General features: G+C 31.3%; 5 protein-coding genes across 5 annotated transcripts; 4 read left to right on the top strand and 1 right to left on the bottom strand.

Moving 5' to 3' along the window:
• Positions 1–761: 761 nt before the first annotated feature.
• LOC115711441 (uncharacterized) lies at positions 762–7110 on the top strand. Its single transcript, XM_030639783.2, has 10 exons — positions 762–924; positions 4326–4388; positions 4496–4618; positions 5166–5363; positions 5451–5529; positions 5625–5770; positions 5916–6029; positions 6158–6289; positions 6387–6500; positions 6776–7110. Exons 2-10 carry the CDS (start codon positions 4335–4337, stop codon positions 6815–6817), a joined length of 1002 nt encoding a protein of 333 aa, XP_030495643.2. The 5' UTR covers positions 762–924; positions 4326–4334; the 3' UTR covers positions 6818–7110.
• LOC115711620 (uncharacterized) lies at positions 791–2646 on the top strand. The gene is made up of 2 exons (XM_030639991.2): positions 791–924; positions 1174–2646. The coding sequence occupies exon 2, from the start codon at positions 1177–1179 to the stop codon at positions 2485–2487; it is 1311 nt and encodes a 436-aa protein (XP_030495851.2). The 5' UTR covers positions 791–924; positions 1174–1176; the 3' UTR covers positions 2488–2646.
• A 1328-nt stretch (positions 7111–8438) lies between the features above and the next one.
• On the top strand, positions 8439–10014 carry LOC115711706 (uncharacterized). The gene is made up of 3 exons (XM_030640093.2): positions 8439–8605; positions 8708–8760; positions 9676–10014. The coding sequence occupies exons 1-3, from the start codon at positions 8515–8517 to the stop codon at positions 9796–9798; spliced, it is 267 nt and encodes an 88-aa protein (XP_030495953.1). The 5' UTR covers positions 8439–8514; the 3' UTR covers positions 9799–10014.
• Positions 10015–13534: 3520 nt separating this feature from the next.
• On the top strand, positions 13535–17211 carry LOC115709773 (protein PNS1). Its single transcript, XM_030637981.2, has 5 exons — positions 13535–13686; positions 13797–14117; positions 14451–15359; positions 16028–16261; positions 16416–17211. Exons 1-5 carry the CDS (start codon positions 13666–13668, stop codon positions 16590–16592), a joined length of 1662 nt encoding a protein of 553 aa, XP_030493841.2. The 5' UTR covers positions 13535–13665; the 3' UTR covers positions 16593–17211.
• Positions 17212–21629: 4418 nt separating this feature from the next.
• LOC115709990 (N-terminal acetyltransferase A complex catalytic subunit NAA10) lies at positions 21630–22730 on the bottom strand. The gene has a single exon (XM_030638277.2). The coding sequence runs from the start codon at positions 22391–22393 to the stop codon at positions 21770–21772; it is 624 nt and encodes a 207-aa protein (XP_030494137.1). The 5' UTR covers positions 22394–22730; the 3' UTR covers positions 21630–21769.
• Between the last annotated feature and the right edge of the window lie 518 nt (positions 22731–23248).

Below are 23248 nucleotides of genomic sequence, written 5' to 3'. Positions count from 1 at the left end.
AAGAAAAGGTTCACAATAATACCAATCCTGATGTATTGACAATATTTATGCTTCTTTTGTAGAGTTACATGATTCTCTCTTGCCCATTCCTTCGCTGATCGTGAGGGAGTCCTGGTCTCCACCTCCCCAGGATTGGATAAAAATAAACTGTGATGTTAGAATGGGTTTAGAGAGTATGTGCACAGTTGTTGTAGCAAGGAATCATATGAGAAGGGTGATTTGGGTTCATACGGCTCGGTTGGATTTCTCTGATGTGTTATGCGGAGAAGCTGCGACTTGCTATTTGGCCGTCTCGCTGGCTATGGAGTTTGGGAATAAGTTTGTTATTGTGGAGAGTGACTCGAGACTAGCTATCAATGCTCTCAATGGGAAGGAGTTCTATTGGGTTCTTGATAACTATGTCTCTTTTTGTGTTTAGTCATCTCCCTCTTTTATTAGTTGTAGTTTTTCTAATGTTAGTAAGTCTTGTAATTTTGTTGCCCATAATGTGGCTAAACGGGCTTTCACCCACCAATTGTACAGATCTATTTTGATCTCCTCCTTACCGGAGGAAATATTTTGTAATGATCGAGATGTCTAACATTTATTTTATTTAATGAATGACTAAGCTTATTTTGTTTTTTTTTTAAAAAAAGTGAAATAAATAGTGGTAAGAAAAAAGTTTTAAAAAAAAGTATTTTAATATATATTTTTCCAACACAAAAATTGAGTAAAATATTAGAATTGGAGATTGACGGTATGTTAAGGATATTTCTCTTTGCATATTCAGTTATGGAGTGAAACTGTCTTCGTCTCCGTCTCTTGGTCGAGCTTCACCTTCAGAAATATCTGAACTCAAACCCTTTACTTCACCACTCTCTGCAACTAAATAAAGCTTCATCTTTCAATCCATGCTTCAATCTTATTGATTCCATTCCAATCAAGGTTACTCCTTATTTAATAATATCTTGTTTTTATCTTCATTTATTTCTGAACGAAATTGCACAATGATTGATCTTTATTTCTTGTTCTTATTGATGAAATCGGAAATTTCTCCTAAAAATGACTGTGAATATTGAAATGGATTTGCATATGTACTTACTCGAATCAAATAATTATTTTGATATGAATTCCCATTTCAATTCAGTTTGAAATTCTGCATTTGTTTTGCATTTGATTGAAAACGAATTATAGAGAATGAAGGAGAATGAAGAATTGGAATTAGCAAAGAAGAGATGCATAAATGTTATTGAGAGATTAAGAAGTTTGATTTCCACCACCACCACAAAAATCAACCCTTCTTCTCAACAAACCCTCCTCAAATTGGCCAAATCTGAGCTTGCCTTTCTCTCCCGTTCCTCAAACCCTAGGTGTTGTTTCAACATTGGGCACATTGAAGCTGTTCTCCACATTCTCCAACAGCCATTCATTACTGGAGTTTCACGTGTATGTAAGTCAATTTCTGTAAATGGTGAAAAAACTTGTGATTCTGTGTATGTAGATGTAGTTTGTACTCTCAATAGGAACCCAGTTTGGATTATTGTTTCTGATAGGAACCCTAATTACATTTCCTGGGATGAATCCCATTCGAGTAAAGGATTGAAATTTCGAATCGAGAAACTTCTTGCTGTTGCTAGGTCTTCTGTGGCACTTAAACCTTCTTCAGTTATTCTCTTCTTTGCTAATGGAATCAGTGAAGTCATTTATGAGAAACTCAGATTACAATTTGGGGCTGTTGAGTTTGGATTGGAGTTTACTGTCTTCGATTTCGATTTCTTTGAGGATTTGGAAGAAGAGTGGGTTAATGTATTAGCAAGAACATACAGAGATGCATCCATACTTGAAATTAGAACAAAGGATGATGATTGTGATGATGATGTTTCCAATTTGGATTGTGCTGCTGAAAACACATTCCAACTCGGAACTTTGGTATCCGAAAGGGATGATTCTTTCTCAACACTTATTTTCAGGATATGTGTCGAGAAAGAATGTGAATATGTGAATTTCGACACGACAGCTTTGATTGCTGTTGTTTCGGGAATCAGCAATGGTGGTTGTGAGAAACTGTTGGGTACCCCAGAAACTGATTTGAGAGAAAAATATAAGAGTAACTATGAGTTTGTGATTGGACAGGTAATGTCTGAAATTGAGAAACCAATTCATGTGGAACTAGGTAGTGTAATATCTGGAAAGAGAGGTATGATATGCCAAAGTGTTTGTTCAGAGTTCAAGGAATTAGTATCAATGTGTGGAGGGCCAAATGAGAAGTTAAGAGCTGATCACTTACTTGGATGTCTCAAGGTTGTTGTTGATTGTCCCTCGGAGCGTATGATGAGCCTCCCAACCACTAGGAAGCTTGCAATAAAGAATAAGGTTGTTTTCGGTACTGGTGATTACTGGCGCGCCCCTACTTTAACTGCAAATATGGCATTTGTGAGAGCAATTTCACAAACTGGGATGTCTCTGTTCACCATTGGACATAGACCGCGAGCTTTAATTGGCGATTAGTCAAAAGATACACACGATTTGTCGGAGAAGAAAAGCTTGCCTCTAATCAGCCTAAGTCGATTCAAAGCCACACAGGCACCAGTCACATAGCAGTATTGAGAAGGAGAAGCCTGGTTGGCTGTTATGTAAGATTATGGTGAAATAAGAATGATATAGTCTGTTAGGTATGATGTATTTTAACTGAACATTGTCTAATTTGATTTACATTACTGAGATAAATTTAATATCTTAACCCGGAAATAAAAGCTGAATGTGTAATTCAATAAAAGTTTGATGTGTTGAGGATTCTCTTTCAGCCTCTTATCTTTTATTTGTTACGTTTGGGGTCCTTGAATGTTCTCTCTATGTGTATTTTTTTTCAAAGGTTTTAGTCAGAATTTTATGTCTCTAAAAGAAGAGGAATTTTAGAAGCATGCCCATGATGACTATCTATAATTAGAGATGGAAATTGGACGGTTAATGTACGAGGAATGCAATCCCCACCCCCATCCCCGCTACCTGTTTATACCCCCATCCCCGTCCCATCCCTGTCTAATAACCAACAGATTCGGGGTAGGGGAATACCCATCGGTTATGGGGAACCCATCGGGTATCCATTAAGGTAAAATGAAAAAACAAATTAATTTAAAATAATTGAAAAAAAATAAGTTAAACTAATATTCTCACAAATATTTATTATGCATTCATAATTCATAGAAGATAAAAAATAAACCTACTTAAAAAAAACATAACCTAATAGAAAATAAAAACTAAATATGAGTCAAAGTTTGAAAAAAAAACAAAAAAAATTATATATATCTATATCGGGGTCGGATATGGTGCGGATAGTATTATTCCCGCCCTCGCCCCATTCCCGCTTCGGGTATTGAAATTGTCCTCCACCACCGCCCCATTAACCACTAAGATGGGGAATCCCCACCCCATTAGGGGCGGATCCCCGCGGTTGCCCATCCCCGCGGTATAAATTTCCATCTCTATCTATAATTGACACTCGTTTAATGTACTCAAGTTAGTTGATTTGGCTAATAGAGTTGTCTATTTAAGATACCAAAACTTCATTTTGATAAGAAAAGGATATTGAGATAAGATTGTTAGCATTTTCAATAAAGATGCTAATAAGTAATGTAAAATTAAAATATAGTTCATACTGCTTAAATCTCACTAGTAAATACTGCTTAAATCTCACTAGTAAATAGAAAGTTGAATCTACAATAGATCTCACTTGAATTGCCCCCATTTATCTTCTTAAGGAGAAGTTTGGATTCAAACCCCGATTCGAACAGAAAAAAACACACTATGCTAATGTGTTTTAGATGATCTACATCTCAGGGTCAGGTGTTGATAAGCACGCTGTACATTGAACTATTCACGTGGCTTAAAGCCTTCACAACCCAAGCACAATCACTCGAAGAGATAATACAAATTTGTATTATGAAAAAAATATTTTGCTAGAATATTTGTTATGATGTAAAATTTTGTATTAGTATAATGCTTTTTTTTTTATATAATTTTATTAGCTTATTATTACATTTAGCTATAATATTAAGTTCTAGATTTATTTATATATTTTTTTAATTAATTTACGTAATAAAATTATTTTATATTAAAAATATTAATTAAACATCAAATTTAACAATTATCAATTAATTATATGTTTTGGAGTTCTCAATTTTTAATCAAAACTAATGTAATTATTTCTAGGGGCGAATATTAATTTTAGATGGATAAACGACGTCGTATTTCTTTTTTATGTTTTTTGCTGTAAAACGAAGACGACGTCGTATATTAGGAAACAAAATTAAGTACATTACCCTGAAACGGACTAAGAACATTTACAGAAGACAACAATGGCGACGGAGCTAGAAGAACTAGTGGACTTCCTTTCTTCACCATCACCACAGGTACCCTTTTCCTTCTCTTCTTTCTTCTACAATCCACCCTCCAAAACTAAACTCAAACAAAGGGCTCTTTCTTTTTTATCTAATTTATTTAATTTTCATGTATTTAGGTGACAAAGGCGGCTGTTGATATAGTTCGAGGTTTAACTGGGTCTGATGATGGCTTAAAGTCCCTTGCCATTTATGCCAACAAGCTCCTCCCATCACTTTCTCGACTTTTAAATGCTCCTAAGGTATTATTATTATGCTAATATTTAAGCTTTACTAAACTTAAAAGCCTTTTACAACAATTAGGGATTTGATTGTTCAAATTTATATACTTTCATCATGTTTTGTGATTTTTTGACAACGGGGTTGAAGTGGTTTGGGGAAAGATTACATTTTGGGTGGCTACCTGGTTGTTTTAAGTCAAAAGGGTTTGAGGGGCTGAGCTTTTCAAGATTTCACTAGAGACTAGAATCTCATTTTACACTAACAAAACATAGTCAGCTGTAAATAAGATTCATGTTTGTATTTATCTATTATATTTTAGTCTTATGCTTGGCGAAACTCCCAAATAAAATTTGGGAGGGGTCAGTCTAAAATAAGTGACCTGAAAGAAAATTATGATTTAGAAACAAATGAATTGAACTAATTGACTTTGTCACTTAAAAATCAAGTTTAGATTTTGATGCAATTTAAGTTTTTTCTTTATTTATTTGATCTGATTATTGATATCTTGAGTTAAATGATTGATGATGTTTGGATGTTTAAATGTTGTTGGTTTGTCGGGTTTTTCAGGAGATTTCGGAACCTGCAGCTGAAGCTCTTGTTAATCTTTCACAAAATTATGATTTGGCAGAGAAGATGGTTGAGATTGGAATAGTTAAAACTTCTATGGATATCTTGTATAAGCCAGATTCTAGCATTGGCCACTTAATGGTTATGCTTTTAGTGAATCTTACACAACATGATGCTGGTATCACTTCCTTGCTTCAGGTGTGTTTTTCTTATAATCTTTCAGGGCTGCATCTGTTTGAAAAGATTGGAATGCTAACTTTTTATTTTTGCTATTTTACATTTAAGACTGGAGATGAGAAGATGCAAGGACTCTATGTTATGAAACTTGTTAGATCATTTTGCAGATCTTCAAGTGAAGCCAAAGGTAGACTTCAGTGGAAGATTATTGTTAATGTGTGTGTTTGTGTTAGGTAATACTTGTTTTGACATTTGTGGCACTTTTTATGATGCGGTGAGCAGAAGATGCATTTGAACATGTCGGTTCCATAATTGTAAATATTTCAAAGAACAAAGCTGGAAGGGAACTTTTATTGGATCCTAAGAGGGGGCTTTTGAAGCAGATGGTTAGACAGTTTGACTCACCTAATTCATTGAGAAGGAAAGGGGTATGTTTGCTCGTGTCTTATCGGTGTATATTGAACAATGCTTCTTTTAATTCATTTAAGCAAAGAGATGGCATGGAAATGTAGTTCATGGTATTTTGTATTTCAACTCAACTTGATTTTGGTAAAGCGTTTGTTTTTTCTATAGGTTTATGGAACTGTTCGGAACTGTTGTTTTGAAGCTGAGAATGAACTACAGAATTTACTTTTGATGTCCGAGTTCCTTTGGCCAGCTCTGCTTCTACCAGTTGCTGGAAACAAGGTGATACTTTTCTGTTATACGCTTGTTATAGTTCGTTGCTCCTCCCCTTATTATAAGCGAATTTAGAATTTCAACTTTCAACTCATATTTATTTTCTTTTTTTCTCTTTGCTTGGCGGAAATTTTCAGATTTACAGTGAACAAGACACATCAAAAATGCCACTTGAACTTGGTAGTGTGCTCTCAATCGAGCGTGAACCAGTTGTAGATCCTGATATTCGCATTCAATCCCTTGAAGCAATATACTTGATATCATTACAGGTTAAATAAGTAGCTGCATGCTGTGATTTGTGTTCTGATATTCTATGCTAATAACTTAAAAGACAAGAACTCTCTATTCTTTTCTCATTTTTTCCAGGAGGCGGGGCGGAGAGCCTTTTGGTCTGTGAATGGACCAAGGATAGTACAAGTTGGATATGAAGATGAGAAAGATCCAAAAGTTATTGAAGCATTCGAGCAACTCGGTTCTTTGGTATAAAACACTCAACCATAATCGATTTTATCATTTTAATGTGTATTTTTTTTTATACAGATAAAAGAAACGCCATAAGCTAAAAGTGGAAAGTTTACTGTCTATCTTAAGAGCATACTAAACCAATCACGGGCTGCAACATTAACATTGCGACTTATACAAGAAAGAAATGTCTTCGAAAAGCTAGATAATAAAACTTTAATATTAGAAAAAAAAACTTATATTTTCTTTAATGCGTATTAAGTACTGATGTTTTTGTATTCTGTTTTTACCAGTTGGTCAATAGTGGCGGGACAGAAGAACCTTCTTCAACATAGATAATCTACTCAACTTGCCTTAGTATAATGGTGTTATTGGAGAAGTGTTTGGAGATCATTGGAACTTGAGTGAAAGCTTTGCTTGTCTTATGATTCTTGTGTCACTCGTCTTAATATAAACTTTTTTTTTATCAATTGAAAATAGTTCCAATTTAATGAGAATAATCTCGATTGATTTCCAATTTTGAACATGGAAAAATGTTGAAAGTATTGTCTAGAATTTAATATTGTATGTTATGAGGCCTACTTGGATTATTCTTACTTGATCAACTAATTTGAGTAGAGATTATCACTAATCTTCTTGGACAATCACACCAATGCTCACATTGCATGGACAATCACACCAATGCCCACATAGCAAGGATTCTTTTTGATTGTGACATTGTTGTTCATTTTAACTTAAACCCACCATGATAATGTTGATGCCATCTTTCATATCTTTCATTTCACTTGTTAATTAAAAGAAACAATGATATTTGCGGTATAAGTACTCTAAATATTGAGTTTGTAATTGATATAGAGTATAAATACTTAATATTAGTAAAATTATAATTTTCAGTGTCAATTATCAATTTAATTTTCTACAATTTTAGGTAAGTTTAATTTAATTTAATTTGTTACTTAAAATAAAAAATTTAAAAATAAAAGGTATTCAAAGTTTTAGTAGATGTTAATGAGACCATATTACATTTTTATTGGCAATGTATTTTTGCTCAAACAATGTGGGATATCTTTTACTGGTTGGTTGGAGCATATTTTCCAACAATTTGATAAAGATATAAGGTGGTGGAAAGTGGCTATGCTTTGTTGGGCAATATAGGTAGGGAGCTCGTAATTCATTGATTTGGAAGCAAAAGTAAATTATCATGATAGCAATAATTACTCTTGAATAATGGGTAAGTGCTCAAGATCAACATGTTATCTCCATGATCTCGTTTGTGCCAGGGATGGTCTTGAGAAGTGGATGCTACTAATTGAAGACACCTTCAAAGTAAATGTTGATGTTGCATTATTTTCCAATTGATTGAGGCTCAAATAGGATGTAGGCATGGGGTTGTTAGCCTGAAAGTTGCGAAAGTCATTGGGCTTAAAGAAGGGTTGAGCTGGATTCAGTATCAATAAGAATAGTTGTCGAGATGGACTAGCTTTTCGTAGTATAAGCACTTCGGTATCGATTATTTACATGGGAGGAGAGTTGCATGTCCTCTTATTTGGGTGTGTTGGTTGAGGATTATAAGATGTTACAAACTCTACCTCATATGTTTTATTTTTTGTTCAACAGTCTACTAATAATATTACTCATAATTTAGTAATAATATCAGTATATTGCGAGGAAATGATGTTCCTCTCAAGTCTTCATGTTCACAATATTTTGTTATTTGACTTCGAGTTAGTAAAATTTATCCTTTATTGAAAAAATACAACTTTTGGTACTTTTACAAAAACAAAAAAAAATATTTAAGTGTAAATAAATTAGAAGTTTTGATACCTGAAAAAGGATAAAATTGAACGACAAGTCGTTCTTTACTTGAAAACGACACCTTATTTTGTATTGAAACTTTCTATTTTATCAACAAACGACGTGTCGTTTATAGGGCTCAATTCACAAAAATTGGAAGCTGATAAAAGAAAGAAGGCCAAAACCCTATCGAGAGAACTCTGCATCTGAAAAACCCCGAGAATCAGCAAGAGAGAAGATGACGCAGAAAAGTGGGTTATTCAAAGGCCAAAAGAAGAGGAAAACCGTTCCTCTAAACCGCCATGGAAAGGCACCCACAACTCGTAAAGGTATTATTATTTATTGGTTTGCTTTCTTTCTCGCTCAGCTAATAAATTGAGTCATAATCCTAATTTTGAGTCTCTGGTGTTCTTTTTCATGTTGATTTTCAGGGAAGAGATATGTGAAGCCTTCAAATTTCACGAGTGCAATGGATACTGATCGGGTATGTCTGTATTGTTAAATTTTGAATTAGAGAATTGAGTTGAAAGTTGAAACCCTAAGGACCCATTAATCTTACCTTGCTTTTGGAGTAGTTATTAAATTTGGCTTAGTGGGCAAGTCTTATTTAGTTTGGATTAGCTAGAAAAGCTATGGTTTTCCTAAAATTGGAGTCATAATAAGCAGGAAAACCTTAAAGTTGAGGGCTTTATGTCTTGTGGTATTGATATTCAGTTTTGAATTTGGGGGAATAAAGCTTTGTGTTTTCAAAAAATTTGATGTAATTGGAGGCTACTACTTTTCTATAGCTGTACTATAGATTTGTTTTTTAGTTTTTGGTTTTTACAACAATTGGGAATTTCCCATCTTTTCTGAATAATTCCTTTTTTTGTATCTTGCTTTGGAATATTATCTAAATTTGGCTTCTTTGGGCAAGTCTAGTGTAGTTTATGGTAGGAGGAAAACTATGGTTACACTGAGATGGAAGTCATGTGAGTAGGTAAAAGTTTGTGTTTCTATCTTAAAGTTGGGACTTTTTTAGGCATGTGGAATTTTGTATTTTGGTTCTTCTCAAGTTTGTGTGTGGAAACAAAGTCTTACCCAATCTTCATGGTTCGGTTAGTTTGACAATCTTACACTCCTTTGAGCAAAAAATTGTTTTGAAAACCTTGGTGTGTTCGGCCACCATTCTCAGGCTTAAAATGGTTAATCTAGGTTCAGTTCTCAACTTAGAGAATTCGATAATCTTTGATTTCACAAGTGACTGGAATGGAATGTTGATTGAAAATTGAAATATTAGCTATGATATTTGTTTAAACTATACTAAGCATTATTGTTTGTGTATCATACTTCTTCCTTACAAACCATGAAAATCAGCTAATAAAAGCACTTCCTCATAACTTTGATTTGATGAATTCAGGAGTTGACAAAGTTCATAAACAAGTGCAATGAAGTGAAGGCTGCCACCGCCGCAAACAAGGAAGGCGGTCAACTATGCATTGTCAAAACACCAGCTGGGAATGAAGCTGAGGCCAAGAAATAGAGTTAGGGATAATCACCATATATTCAACATATGGAGAGTTAAAAGAGAAACCTGAACAAAAGTTGTTAAATTTACTTCTCATTCAAGAAAAGCTAACACTTATTTTGCTTATCATCTTGTTCTCTTTGATTGTACCATGTATTTCTATGCAGTTTTGATAATTGAGTATGTGATAAAATTCTTTAATAGTTCGTTTATGAAACTCTTAAATACTCATTTTTGAAGTTTTTATTTTTTCTGTTCTTTTTCTACAAGAGAATTTTGTAATCAAGAAAACTTTGAATTGAACTTTTTGATGAAGAAGTACAACAACAAAAGCTAAAAAACATAAAAAGGAGTGAGAAGAGGGACAAGATAATATTGGGCATGGCCCATGACATTGATGTGTGAATGAAAGCTGAGTTGGATCTAAGTCATTAATCAACGGACCAGGCCCACATTCATGTTGACAGGTTCTACCATGTGTTGTAGTCTTGTTAGTAGATGATAAATGCTAAATAGTACCTTTTACTTTTTTTTTGCTAATTAAAATTTTCTAGTCCAAGATATGTGGTACTTTTAAGTTATTTGAACTATTGATATTTATAGATTCAAGGACATAAGCTTGACATAGATAAAAATTTAAAGAGTACGATTTGATACATGTCAAAATTTGGAACACAATTTAGTACATGTAAAAGTTCGAAACATAATTCAGTATATATTAAAGTTCAGATAGATAATTTGGTACATATATGGGGAATAATTTAGTGTATAGATGATCGCTATATTAGTAAAATTGAATGAAATTGGATAAAAAAATTTGAATCTAACATTCTCAACAATTCAAGGGGCATTTAACTTATCTTATAATAGTATTAGACACCACTAGTGCATAATAACAATCCGGAACAATAAATTAAATTAGGCAGGCTTATATTAGGCACGTGATGTTGCAATAAATCATTATTTTATGTACACTATTTTGATTAATCAATTAATACCTTAGTTACATATTCTATCCACAATCTTTTTTAATTGATTTATTCTTATCAAATATATATTTTGTTAAATTAATATAATGTACTCAGTAAATATTAAAAGAAAAATACAAATCTAGATTTGAACACACCTCTAAATTATTGAATATGTAATCTTTGATTCAAGTGAGATATTTTTTTTATGTTAAATTATTTATTATATTTTGAGTTAGAAATTATAATTAAAAAAATTAAAATTAAATTTTTTACTCTTATCTAGATTTTGAATGCAGAGATGCTTTGATTTGTTTAATAATAAATTTTACAAATGTTGAAACTATAAATTTATAAAATAAATAAAACTATTTGTTAAGGGATCCTTTTATACTAATTTAAATGTGAAAATAAATGTAAAAAATTTATAGAAGGTGTTCATTAAAATAGAAATATGAAAAGATAAGCACAATTACTTATTTATTATGTTCTCTCTTTTTTTTCCCTTAAGTGAAATTGAATATTATTGAAGTTTTTTTTTTCCCAAGGGTGAGACTAAGTCAATAATGTTCATGGGAAACCCAATTTTAATAAGTTCAAAAATTTAATTTAATTTTTTTTTTGAAAGGTATTTAATTTCATTTATTGAGATGAATAGATTATGATGAGCATGAGCCCCACCACAATAAGTGGCTAAAATGTATAGTACATACACATTTTTATTGGTGAAAAATTATGGAATTTTCTTATATTTTAATTTAAATTAATGCACTCTAGAAAATAGTAAAAGAGAAGAATATATAGAAAGAGATAGCCTTATTTTGTGCTAAGGGTATTTGAGAAAAAACTTTAAATTAAGTTTAGAGTTATAATAAGAAAGTAAATAGAGGTTAATATGTGGAGTTACCATCATTAATTAGATAAAATAAGTTCATAGTATTTTCAATGTAATCATATAATAACAAGTTTTATAGCTTCATAAAATAATTTAAAAAAAAAAACCTTTATTTACTAAATATTATATTGATCAAAAAGTCTTTTAAAGAATATATGAAGGTGTTGATCTAATTATAATTTTAGGTGTGTATTTTGTAAATATTTTTTATATAATAAATAAAATAATTTTACATATTTTCTAGAAAAATGTATGGCACAATAATATAATTCATATATATAAAGAAATCACTCTATCACACTCATATCATGGTCACATTCCTACTATAGAATAGAGCAAAGAAACAAGTGTAGTGTTTTTCTTAATTTGGACTTCTTTTTTCATATAAACTAACTTTCTTGCCAACCAAATGTTTCTATTTATACAAATATATTCCTTTAATTATGGGTTTTCAAGGACAATAGCAATAAATAAATAAATACATAAAAACTTGTAACAAATTTCAGCTTACAAAGCAAAGCAACCATTTTATATAGTATTCTTGTTTTTTTCAGTTGTATAATGGAAAGTAAAATAACAATATATAGAAGGAAATTGGTACGTATGTGACAAGTTTTATATATAGTTCCTTAATAAAATTATGTATATTTATATTAAATAATAATATAATAATAACTAGCAATAATGTCTATACAAAATTTCAAACAAGATAAGGCAAAGGTGGCTTATATTGTATATTTATTTATAATATATTTGTGTATTTATGTGTTGTAATATATGTTATGTTACACTCTTTAGTCTTATATACTATTATATAATATTTAAAGTCAATACCAATACAAATACATATATATAAATATTCCTTGTCAAAACTTTGCTCCTCATTTGAAGCAACCATCTCAGCCGTCAAACTTGATCAAAAGTACTCACTTTAATTACCATGCACACTCACCACCTAATATTATTCATCTAAATATAATTAATTAATATAGTCACTTATATTTTATTTTAATTATATATTGTCATTTTTTGTTTACTCTCTAAATATATATAATTATGCAATATTAATGTATTCAAAGGGGCAACTTTCAACTACATTATCCCTAATTAACAATTCATTTGGTCAAATCTTATTTGTTATTTGGTGTAATTTATTTTATTAAGCCAAATAAAATCAAACCACATTTATGATTTAATTATTTGGAGACAACAAATATTTTCATAAAGAAGAAATCACAATAAATACATTTTTCATTATAAATACAATTTTCTATAAATTATAAATAACAAAATAAAAAATAAGTGATAATTATTTTTTATTTTATTTTTGATTTTTCATCTTTTTTCCTCTTATATTTTAAAAAGAGAAATATTTAAATGTTTAAGCATTTCTAATACTCTCTAAAAAAAATATACATATATATTGTAAAAAAAAAAATACTTTTATAAATTTTAGTATTTACTACTTTTTCTTAGTAAAAAAAATTACTAAGTATGGTGTCTTAGATTATGATTCTTTTGTATATGTACACTCTTGTCCTTTTCAAAGATGACTCAAATAAACAATAACAAAAACATTAACCACATTCTTACATTAAATTTAATAAAAATCACCATAAATAAACACAAAACCGTTGTAATTTATTTATTTAATTAATTTCTTTAACATAAAAAAAATAAAAAAAACAAACTTTTTTTTTTAGAACAGAGCAAAAAAATCAGACATACCCACCCACCACTACTCCTCCTTCTTCTCTGTCCACGTGCGTCATCCCATGTCTGACAACAACAATAAACAAGGGTCTCTTCTCATTGGTGCGTGTACTTCACTCTCCTTGTCAGAGCGTGGATTTTCCCTCAAAACTGGGTCCCATAATGCATATTCTAGCTATATACATATATACATATATAGCCTTAGCAACTTTTACATCATCATCTTCTTCTTCTTTAATAACGTTCTTTTTGTAGTTTTGAAACCGCCGGCGCCGGAGAATTTTCCGGTCAACTCACTGTTTCAGAATGGGTGCAGCAGCTGAGCCTGTAATATACATATATATATATTTATATGTGTTTTATGATAAAGTTTTGATTTTTTATGGTGTTTTGCTTTGTGGGGTTGTGTAAAGTTTGGAACTTTGGTGTTGTTTCAGGTTGTGGAGAGAGAAAGAGAAGAAGAAGAAGAAGAAGTTAGAGAGAGAAATGAGAAGAGAGAAGAGGAGATGGAGATGGAGACAGAGGTGGTGAAAGTTAAAGACTTGGAAAAAGGTGAGGTGGGTTTGGAAGGAGAAGAGAAATTGGTTCATGATAATAATGTTAATAATGGAGAAGATTTTCAGATTTCAATGATGCAGAGGCTTAATCCAACTAATCCTTTAAGGGTTTTGGTTCAAAATAGTACAAGAGTAGATACTCCTTCTCCTTCTCAATTTTCTCAGCATTCAACTCAGCCTCGTTTTACACCAACCCCACAAGTAAGTATTTTTCTTTTGAAGCTGAGTTAGCTAAACAAGTGAATTTTGAAGGTTAAAGCTTTTATCTTTTCTGTCCAAAAATTTAGTCTGAGTGAAGTGTTTCAGAGGGTACCCAGAAAAAGAAAAAGGGAAAAAGATGAATTCTTTACTTGGAAATTTTAGTGGGCAATTTCATTTCTCAACTTTACTTGGTTAATATGCTTTTTATGGGGTTTTTTTATTTTTTTTTAGTGAATTTGTGTTAATTGCTGTTTTGGGTAGTACTAATTTAATCTGAATTTTATGGTTTAAGCTTAACAATTTGATGATTTTCTTTTTTTGGGTACTGATCAGCCATCTATAACAACATTAAATTCAAGAGCATACACCAACAAAATCTCTCTCTTTTTGTTCCTTGTGCATATGGTTGCTGCAATTGGATTAGTTGGGTTTCTTATATATAAGGGAGTTCAAGGGATTTTACAAGCATCAGATATCAAAAGAAAAGAGATGAAAATTCTCAAATTTTACATACCACAAGTTGAAGCATCATCATTATTAAGCATAACACTTGCATTTGCTTGGCAAAAAGCACTAAGAGAATGGCCTAAAATCATGGTACCTTTCATATTATGGAGCTCATTTTTGCTGTCATTATCAGCTGGAATTCTCTTAATTTGCTTCCAAAAACCATCCACTGATGGAGTTGGAGTTTGCTTCATTGCCTTTGCAATTGGCAATGGCTTATATGCTTGTTGGGTAACACAAAGAATGGGATTTTGTAGCCGAGTTTTGATCAAAGCGCTTGAGCCTGTATCGAAATTTCCTGACATTAACCATCCTATTTATTTGATGCTTGGAGTTGCATTTATTTGGATGTCTTTGTGGATTTTAGCAGTGATTGGTGCTCTTAATTTCTACTTACCACCATTAATTATAATTTTATTAGTATTGAGTTTAGCTTGGACTGCTGAAGTGATGAGAAATGTGGCTAATATAACAGTTAGTAGAGTAATTGCTTTGTATTATCTTAGAGGAATGCAATCAAGTACTCAGTTTTGTTTCCAAAGAGCATTGACCAAGAATCTTGGAAGTGCTTGTCTTGGCTCTCTCTTTGTGCCTACAATCGAGGCGTTGAGGATTGTTGCTCGGGCACTGAATTTGCTCGAGGGTGAAGATGAATTCATGTTCTCTTGTGCTCATTGCTGCTTAAATGTTATGCAATCCATCTTCAGATATGGCAATGGTTGGGCCTTTGTACAGGTACTCAAACTAAATAATTGGTTTCAATTTTCATTGTTTTGATTACTCTGAAAAAAGGCTTTTACCAAAAGATGTGTTTGTGTTTTCAAAAAGGATTAGGATTTTTTCTTTCTTCTGACATGTATCAAATTGTGTCTTGAACTTTTTAAGGCATTAAAGAACTCTTTCGAACTATTGAGATTGTTCGATTCAGTCCAATTCTGTTCAATTTTACTAACTGTTAAATGTCCAAGTTTGGGGAAAGAAAATTCTAATTAGCCATTATTTTATTTTTTAAATGAAGTATTAGGTGAAGCTTCCGTATGAGATTTTTTTTTTCTTTTTACATATTATCATTCTGAATATGATGTCAAGTATCTGGAATGATTCAAGTCAGTAAAAGCATACTTTTCTATGTAACTAACCAATATACACCATTTGACTATTTTCCCATTCAAATCTACTATTTTGGTAGGTAAATCTAGTCTCACTCTTATCAAATTTATTGTCTATCTGTCATTGTCATTAACTTTTAGCTCTTTTAGGGTCTGTTTGGTACACCGTATTATATCTTATTGTATTGTATAGTGTTATATTAAATTAGTTTATACGTCATATTTTTATATAATACTATGTTCGGACTGTATATAAAAAGTAAACTAATTTTTCCATTTGACCATAACAACCAGATAGCTGCATATGGAAAAGGCTTTGTAAGAGCATCCCAAGACACATGGGGACTATTCGAAAGGCAAGAAATCGTGCCTGTTGTTGACGCCGACATGACAAGCTCGATTTGTTTCCTCACCGGGGTATGCAGCGGCTCCATTTGTGTCATCGTAGCGGCTGCTTGGACAGCTAGAGTTCACCAAAGTTTCACAGCAACAATCTCACTTCTTGTTTTCATCATTGGATACCTTATGGTTAGTAATCCCCACTTCTTGACCAGTCTTTTACAAAGTTATTAGCTTTATTATTATTGTAATAATAAATTATTATTATCTTGACTCTTTTTTGCATTCAAATCACATGTTTAACTGAGTCAGCATTTTTCCTTTTTCTAATGGCATTATTCAGACAAGAATTGCCATGGCAGTACCTCATGCTTGTGTAGGCTGTTACTATGTTTGTTATGCTGAGAATCCAGACAATAGGCTATTTGACAAAACAATCAAGGATAGGGTCCACATGATTCAATCGGGTCGCGATGTGGTTGTGCCTACACCTCGATTACCCCGTCGGTATACAACTTGAGAAATACCAAGGTATTTTAAAGTGTCCAACATAACTCCGCTACTTTGTATGATGTTGAGCACCTTAAGGTTAATCAGCGAGACAGATCGACTCGTAGAGCATTGTAATCCTTTCAAGATTCTATTTTTCTTTTTGGGTTCTTAGTGATTTGTAAATACATTAGGTTGTTTAGATCATTTGCCATAGATATAACTTGTACCATATATTTGGCTAAGTCTTAATTGGGGTTTTTGGGCTTAACCAAAGTTTGAAGCTTTTGTTGGTGGTGATAATGACAATTTTGAATTGAAAAAAAAAAGAAGAGCAAATATGAGGTAAGGAAAATGGAGAGCCTAGTTGTTATACCACTCAACAAAGCTATGAAGAAGAAGAAGAAAAAAAAAGTATTTTAATTAGCACTAATGTGACCCCATTAGTACATTATTATAATTGCATAAACTTTTAGCATATTCCATGCAGAAAAGTCACTGAATTATTTAATTATTTATTATTAGTTTCTCTATCTCAATAAATTAGCTTAGCACACCCCAAACACCCCACCAAATATTTTTTATGTACCTATTCATTATTTAATACTATGTGATCTTGTATGAATCTCCATGAGTTTTGTTTCAGACTTTATTTCTTCATTTTATACATGTATATGTAATTATAATATGCTTGTATATTCTCAAGTGAAATAATGCACATAAGTGATAGTTGAGTTAGGTTTGGTGGAAATAAAAAAAAAATGGATAAATAAAGAAATTGGTGCCTAACACATTTATGTCCTTATGTTATTTCAAATTCCTTTCTATACTCTTTCTTTAATTTTTTTTAATTTTTTTTTTTATATTTACAGTTTGAATTGCTATATGAATTTTTCATAAAATGTAAAAAAAAATTACTTTAAAATATAAAAATAAAAAAAATTACTTATTATTAGTATAATTCAATATCAAATTTTTTATATTTTAATTTACTATCATTGAAAAATGGATATCTACTCAAAAAAGTGTCAAATTTATAGTAATATTGAGCACTACTAATAATATTATATTCAGATCAAATATCATTAATTTGTTGCCTAGCTCAGCTTGTTTATTTTATAATTCAGGTGATTTAAATTCTTGTGTACTATAGTATTATATTAATTACTTTCTTTCCCTACACATGGTGGAAGTGAAAATAATAGTAATATTAATATTCTAACCTCAATTATTATAGAGCCACTTTCATGAAAATATTTCAACTTGTTTTTTTTTAATGGAAGATCTTATACTTTGTGGTGACTAAGTATACATTATTACATGTTGACAACTAAGAATCATATGGAATAATCAACAAGTACTCATGTTTTAGTATATGGAGAAGCTTTATATACTTTTTAAGATTAACCAATCCAATCATAAGACAAATTTTCAATGTGTTTTGTTCATTTAAAACCAGCTTTTTTCTTTTCATTAAACAAAAAACAACAACAATAATAATAAAAACCCTGTTTTTTCTTTGTTTCAATAAGGACCCATTTTATTCCAAATGTCAATTTCAAATTTTTAAGTGAGCCAAAAAAAAAAAAAATTGATTGGATTGGGTTGGACAAACCCTCTAAAGATGGTGATGTTTCATGGCCTTTATGTATATAAACCCTTTTGAAAATGGAGCCACCACATTTCTCCACTCATTAATAATGGCTGCCACTGTACCTAATATATATATATATATTGATATATGTATAAATATAAATATTTAAATATTTAAATAAAAACTTCTCTTTGCCTTTAAAAATAATTAGTATTTTTGTTGTTGATAATTTGACACTATATTGACTTAGGGAGAGTTTTGTTATAATTATTAAAAACATAAATTAGTTGTTTAATTTATCCAAAAAAAACATAAATTTGTTGTCATCTATTTATTTAATAATAATAATAATGAAAAGCTTTAGATTCACTTTACACAAAGATATGTTAAAGGTCACCCAATTTGGAACAAAATTCTCCTCATAATAACTTTACAAGTGTTACTTATATGATAATCCAACTCTCTAGTATATTCCAATACACACACCAAAGAAATTTAAGAGTGTACAACTTTACAAACAACCAATAGAGATTATCCATTTCAAAGTTTAAATCTATTTTTATAGTACTTTATAGTTGATACGATGATCTAATAAAAGTTGGCTAAAGTATAAGACTCCTATAACTAACATGTGATTTTTGAGATCATCAAAAAGACAGAATGAATAGAGAAAGAATCTGCACCACGTGATCCCCTTTTAGTTAATAAAAAGAATCTATTTTTATAGACTTCTTTTTTGTTGTTGAGCTTTTGTTTGCTTGTTGGTGTTTAATCCTATAATTATCATTATTATTTCACAAAATATTGCTTGCGATATTAAAAGTGGCATAAAATTGATTATGACAGCCATCCACTTAGTATTTAACATAAAAATAAAAATTCATTTTTTTTTTCATTATTTTTCCAAATTATTTATTATTCCTAAAGATGATTTGCTGAGTAATCGATTTTATCCAAAGTGTTATAGTGACCAAGTGAAAAACCTTAATAGATTCCCTCTCTTTTCTCATTATTTTCCAAGCTATAGAGTAAGGAATATGTATAGAGAAAAATCAAGAAATATAGCTTGAACTTTCTATGTCTATTTTCATTGTAATGAACCCATAATGGAAAACCAATCAATGATAACTTTTCCTTTAAGCATTTATACCTACAAATTTCCATAAAATTTTCCAAGTCATTGAGAGTGATCCCATTGGCATAAACTTGGCTTAAAAAGATGAGAAAAAGCATGTGAGATTCTGAGTCGAACTTTTTGGTAATTTTTATTTGGTATTAACTTGACTCTTTGTCTTTGGGCACTTGAGAAAGAAAGAAAAAGTGATTGAGTAATGTGATTTGGTAATCAATGAGAATTGTTTGTAATAAGTCTTGATCAAGAATCTTGGTAACATGTCATGAGTGTTCAATCCTCCAAAAACTCAAACATGTCTTGTTTTGATGATATTTAAACCAAATTAATCTATGAATCTTTGGATAATTCCATAATCCACTCATCTAATGAGGCATCATTCACCAAATAGTAACAACAAAATGTCAAAAATGTCATTGTCAAAAGTTGAAAAAATCTAAATAATTATTGAACGAGTTGAGTGAAGTATACAACAAGCTATTGAAGAAGGTTTGCATTTGGCATAGTTAGAAATTTCAAAGGAGTTACCTATGTTGCTTCTTGGAAAGAAATAAAAGAACATTAGTGACTAACACTAATAATGAATCAATCAATCTTTCATTTTAAGTTCACATTTAGGGTGTGTTTAGTTGGGGAGTAATTAAAATAGGCAAATAGGAATAGAAAAGAGAACAAAAATAAATTTAATGTGTTGAAAAAAAATATTTCAATTATTCGTGTATTGAAACTACTTTTTTCTAGGCAACCAAATCAAAAAATGAAAATGGTTTCCATTCCATTCCTTTACCATTTCATTACATATGTTTGATTGGATGATTAGCAAATCTAAAAATCAAACCATCTTACAAGAACAATGGTAGTAAACCAAAGCAACACTTGTTTATCATCATCATCACAATTTCATAATTCATTTGATGATGATTGACGACGACACACTTAAATAGAGACCCTAAAATTACAGTAAGGCAATTCACAAATGTTCAATTGTAGAGACAGGTTCTAAATGACCATATTACTGAGCCGATTGAAGAGAACTACAAGGCCTATAACAATTCTACTTTTCTTTTAACCGAGCTCCTTGCAGTTTGAGTTATCCTTCACTTATGGGCCTGCTCATACAGCACCTAATCATATGGTATCCCAGGCTAAGTAGTTCTTTAAATCCAGTGTGAATTCGAGTCCCGAGTTTTCAGTAAATCGTAATACTATTCGGGGTCAAATTCTTCATTCACATAAAACATCAGTAAGTTCGCTAATAATGCTCGAAAACAAGGCCAAACCGAGCAGCATATGACATTCCCTAAATACCTCTAAAGCTAGAAAAATAACTTGTATGAATCTGTAATATTTACTGAGAATCATGCACCTCAATTCTTCCTTGCACAAACCTTTCAAATGTTATTAATAAAAATTTAGCATCTAGTATTAATATCAAATCAAGTTATCAAGTTGAAGCCATCTCAACAATATACTGCAATTCCTATACTCACTGCTATACTCCAACACCTCCTCAAATAACTACAATTCCATATCTTTCAGGCAAAAAATACAACATTTATTTCCATGTTAGCATCTAAAGTTCAATCAAATTGAAAGCAAGGTTTGTAAGTAGTTGGTAGTTAAGTCACTTCTTCTAAGTTTCAACACTTTAATTAGCTTTTGTGCCTATAGGGGAAATTTACTAAATTAACAATGTTAAATAGTAAAGTTTGCAAAATAATCACTCTCAATTTACTCTATGCGACCATCATGGTCCCCCAGTGTAATAGTGACCATACATGTTTATTAGCTAATAATTTTTTTTATAAAGACTACAACAACAGAAAGAGAAACACAAACTAAAACTATTGACACTCATAACTCTCACTATACTGCCTAAGTTTTAAGATCAAGACCAAACAAGGCACAAAACACATATAATTAACCAGAAAATACCTTTTAAAGAACTGTATAAAACCAAACAATTCAATGGTATAAGAATCAAATGCAGCCCAAAAAAGAACATACCGCTCAATTAAACCAAAGACCTAATACATCACATTCTATTTCTATCTACCCAAAAACTCATAACATATATATAACAACAGAAAGAGAAACACAAACTAAAACTCTTGATACTCATTACTCTCACTACACTGCCTAAGTTACAAGAACAAAGACCAAACAAGGCACCCATGATTAGCCAGAAACTATGCAATAAAGAAGCTTAGAAAACCAAACAACTCAATGGTATAATAAACAAATACAGCCCAAAAAAGAACATAACACTCAGTTAAACCAAAGAGGTCTTCTATTGCCATCTACCCCAAAGATAACTTATACAGATATAGTAATGCTACATCAGGAAACACATAATATATAATTAGATTCCCCAAATCCAAAAATGCATTATTCAAATTACCAAGCCAGCATAATCTGATAACATAAATGTAAAAAAGTAAACCAAAAAAAAAATCAAATCTTTACTTTCATTTCTCAATTCTCAGCCAGTTTTGGAATCAGTCTTAGCTTTCTCAGCCTTGGCACCACCTTTAGCCTCCACACTCTTGGGTTCACCACCAGAACAACACCCACCACCATGACCATGGTGATGATGACCATGACCGTGACCATGGCTATGACTATGAACATGTTGATGGGTTTTCTTCCCCTTAAGTTCTTTCCTCATATCATAAGCATCTTCTCCATCAGCATAATACTTAGCCTCAATATCATGAATCTTATACCCTAAAGTCTCAGTATACAAATTAAAAGCAGCTCTATTACTCTTCCTAACATGAAGAGAAACATACTCAGCTCCAAATACCTGTTCCATGGCGTTTTGAGCTGCACTCATGAGCTTTGTCGCGAGCCCTAATTTGCGATGGGTTCGGAGTACGGCGAGCGAGGTTATGTGGCCGTGGCACTCGTTGCTCTCTTCTTCCATCTTGGCGAGAACGTATCCAACGATTCTTCCATTGTAGTCTTCGGCTACGTAGAGGAGTTGCGGCCATGAGAGGATGTGGTAGAGGTAGTACTTCATCTGGTAATTCTCTGGAAGGCAGAATAAGTTGCAGGCTTGCATAGCTAGAAGATCGTCTATTGTGGCTTTACGTATGCACACCATGGTTGGATTTTGGATTGGGGATTTTAGGGTTTCTCTGGTTTTTAGGGTTTTGAGGGAATTTGATTGATTTGGTTCTCTAGGGATTTGGGAGAAGAAGAAGAAGAAAGCAATTGAGCGAGACGAATAGAGATTTGACTCTATGGTGGGCCTTGAATAAGGACATTTGGGCTTTTTTATGGGCCCTGAGCTCTATTTATTGGGTTTTCTATTGGACTTAATATGGGCTCAACAACAGCAACGTTTGGTAATATTGAGGAAATTTGTCTGATTAAAGTGATTATTTCAGGAATACCTAAAACATATTATGTTTTTACAGAATCCTGAATAATTTTTTTTTTTTAACGGAGTTTTTTTTTTTTACAGACTATTCTAAAAAAGACCATTGTTTACTTATAATTTATATTTATCATTCATGGGAATATGATAACATTGCGGTAACATGAAAATATCATTGAAAAACACAAGTCTGTAAAAATATAAATGAAAAAAAGTCTGTAAAAATATATATAAAAAATTATTTTTAAATGTATTGTGTAAATTTAGCAAGTAGCAACATTTTGTAAATATTTTTCTGTTTTGTTTTTTATATGAGATTATTTGCAAACATAACTCATTTTAAGGTTTTCTCCCCAATTAATCAAAAATATATAGTAAGTGATTGAAAAAAAAAAAATCTTAGAATAATACAGTATAATCTTATTGTTATACACCCTCTTTTCATTTTTTTTTTGGTTTTAAAAAACAATGTGTTATATGTAACTTCTTCTTTTAAATTTATGAAAAATATTAATAATTAATATTTACATGGAGGATAAATACTTTATCTGATAATGGAATTGTATAAAAGATGAGCCA

The sequence above is a fragment of the Cannabis sativa genome, chromosome 3 (assembly GCF_029168945.1).
Source record: "Cannabis sativa cultivar Pink pepper isolate KNU-18-1 chromosome 3, ASM2916894v1, whole genome shotgun sequence".
NCBI classification, from domain to species: domain Eukaryota; kingdom Viridiplantae; phylum Streptophyta; class Magnoliopsida; order Rosales; family Cannabaceae; genus Cannabis; species Cannabis sativa.
This window is presented reverse-complemented; position numbering and strand designations above follow the sequence as displayed.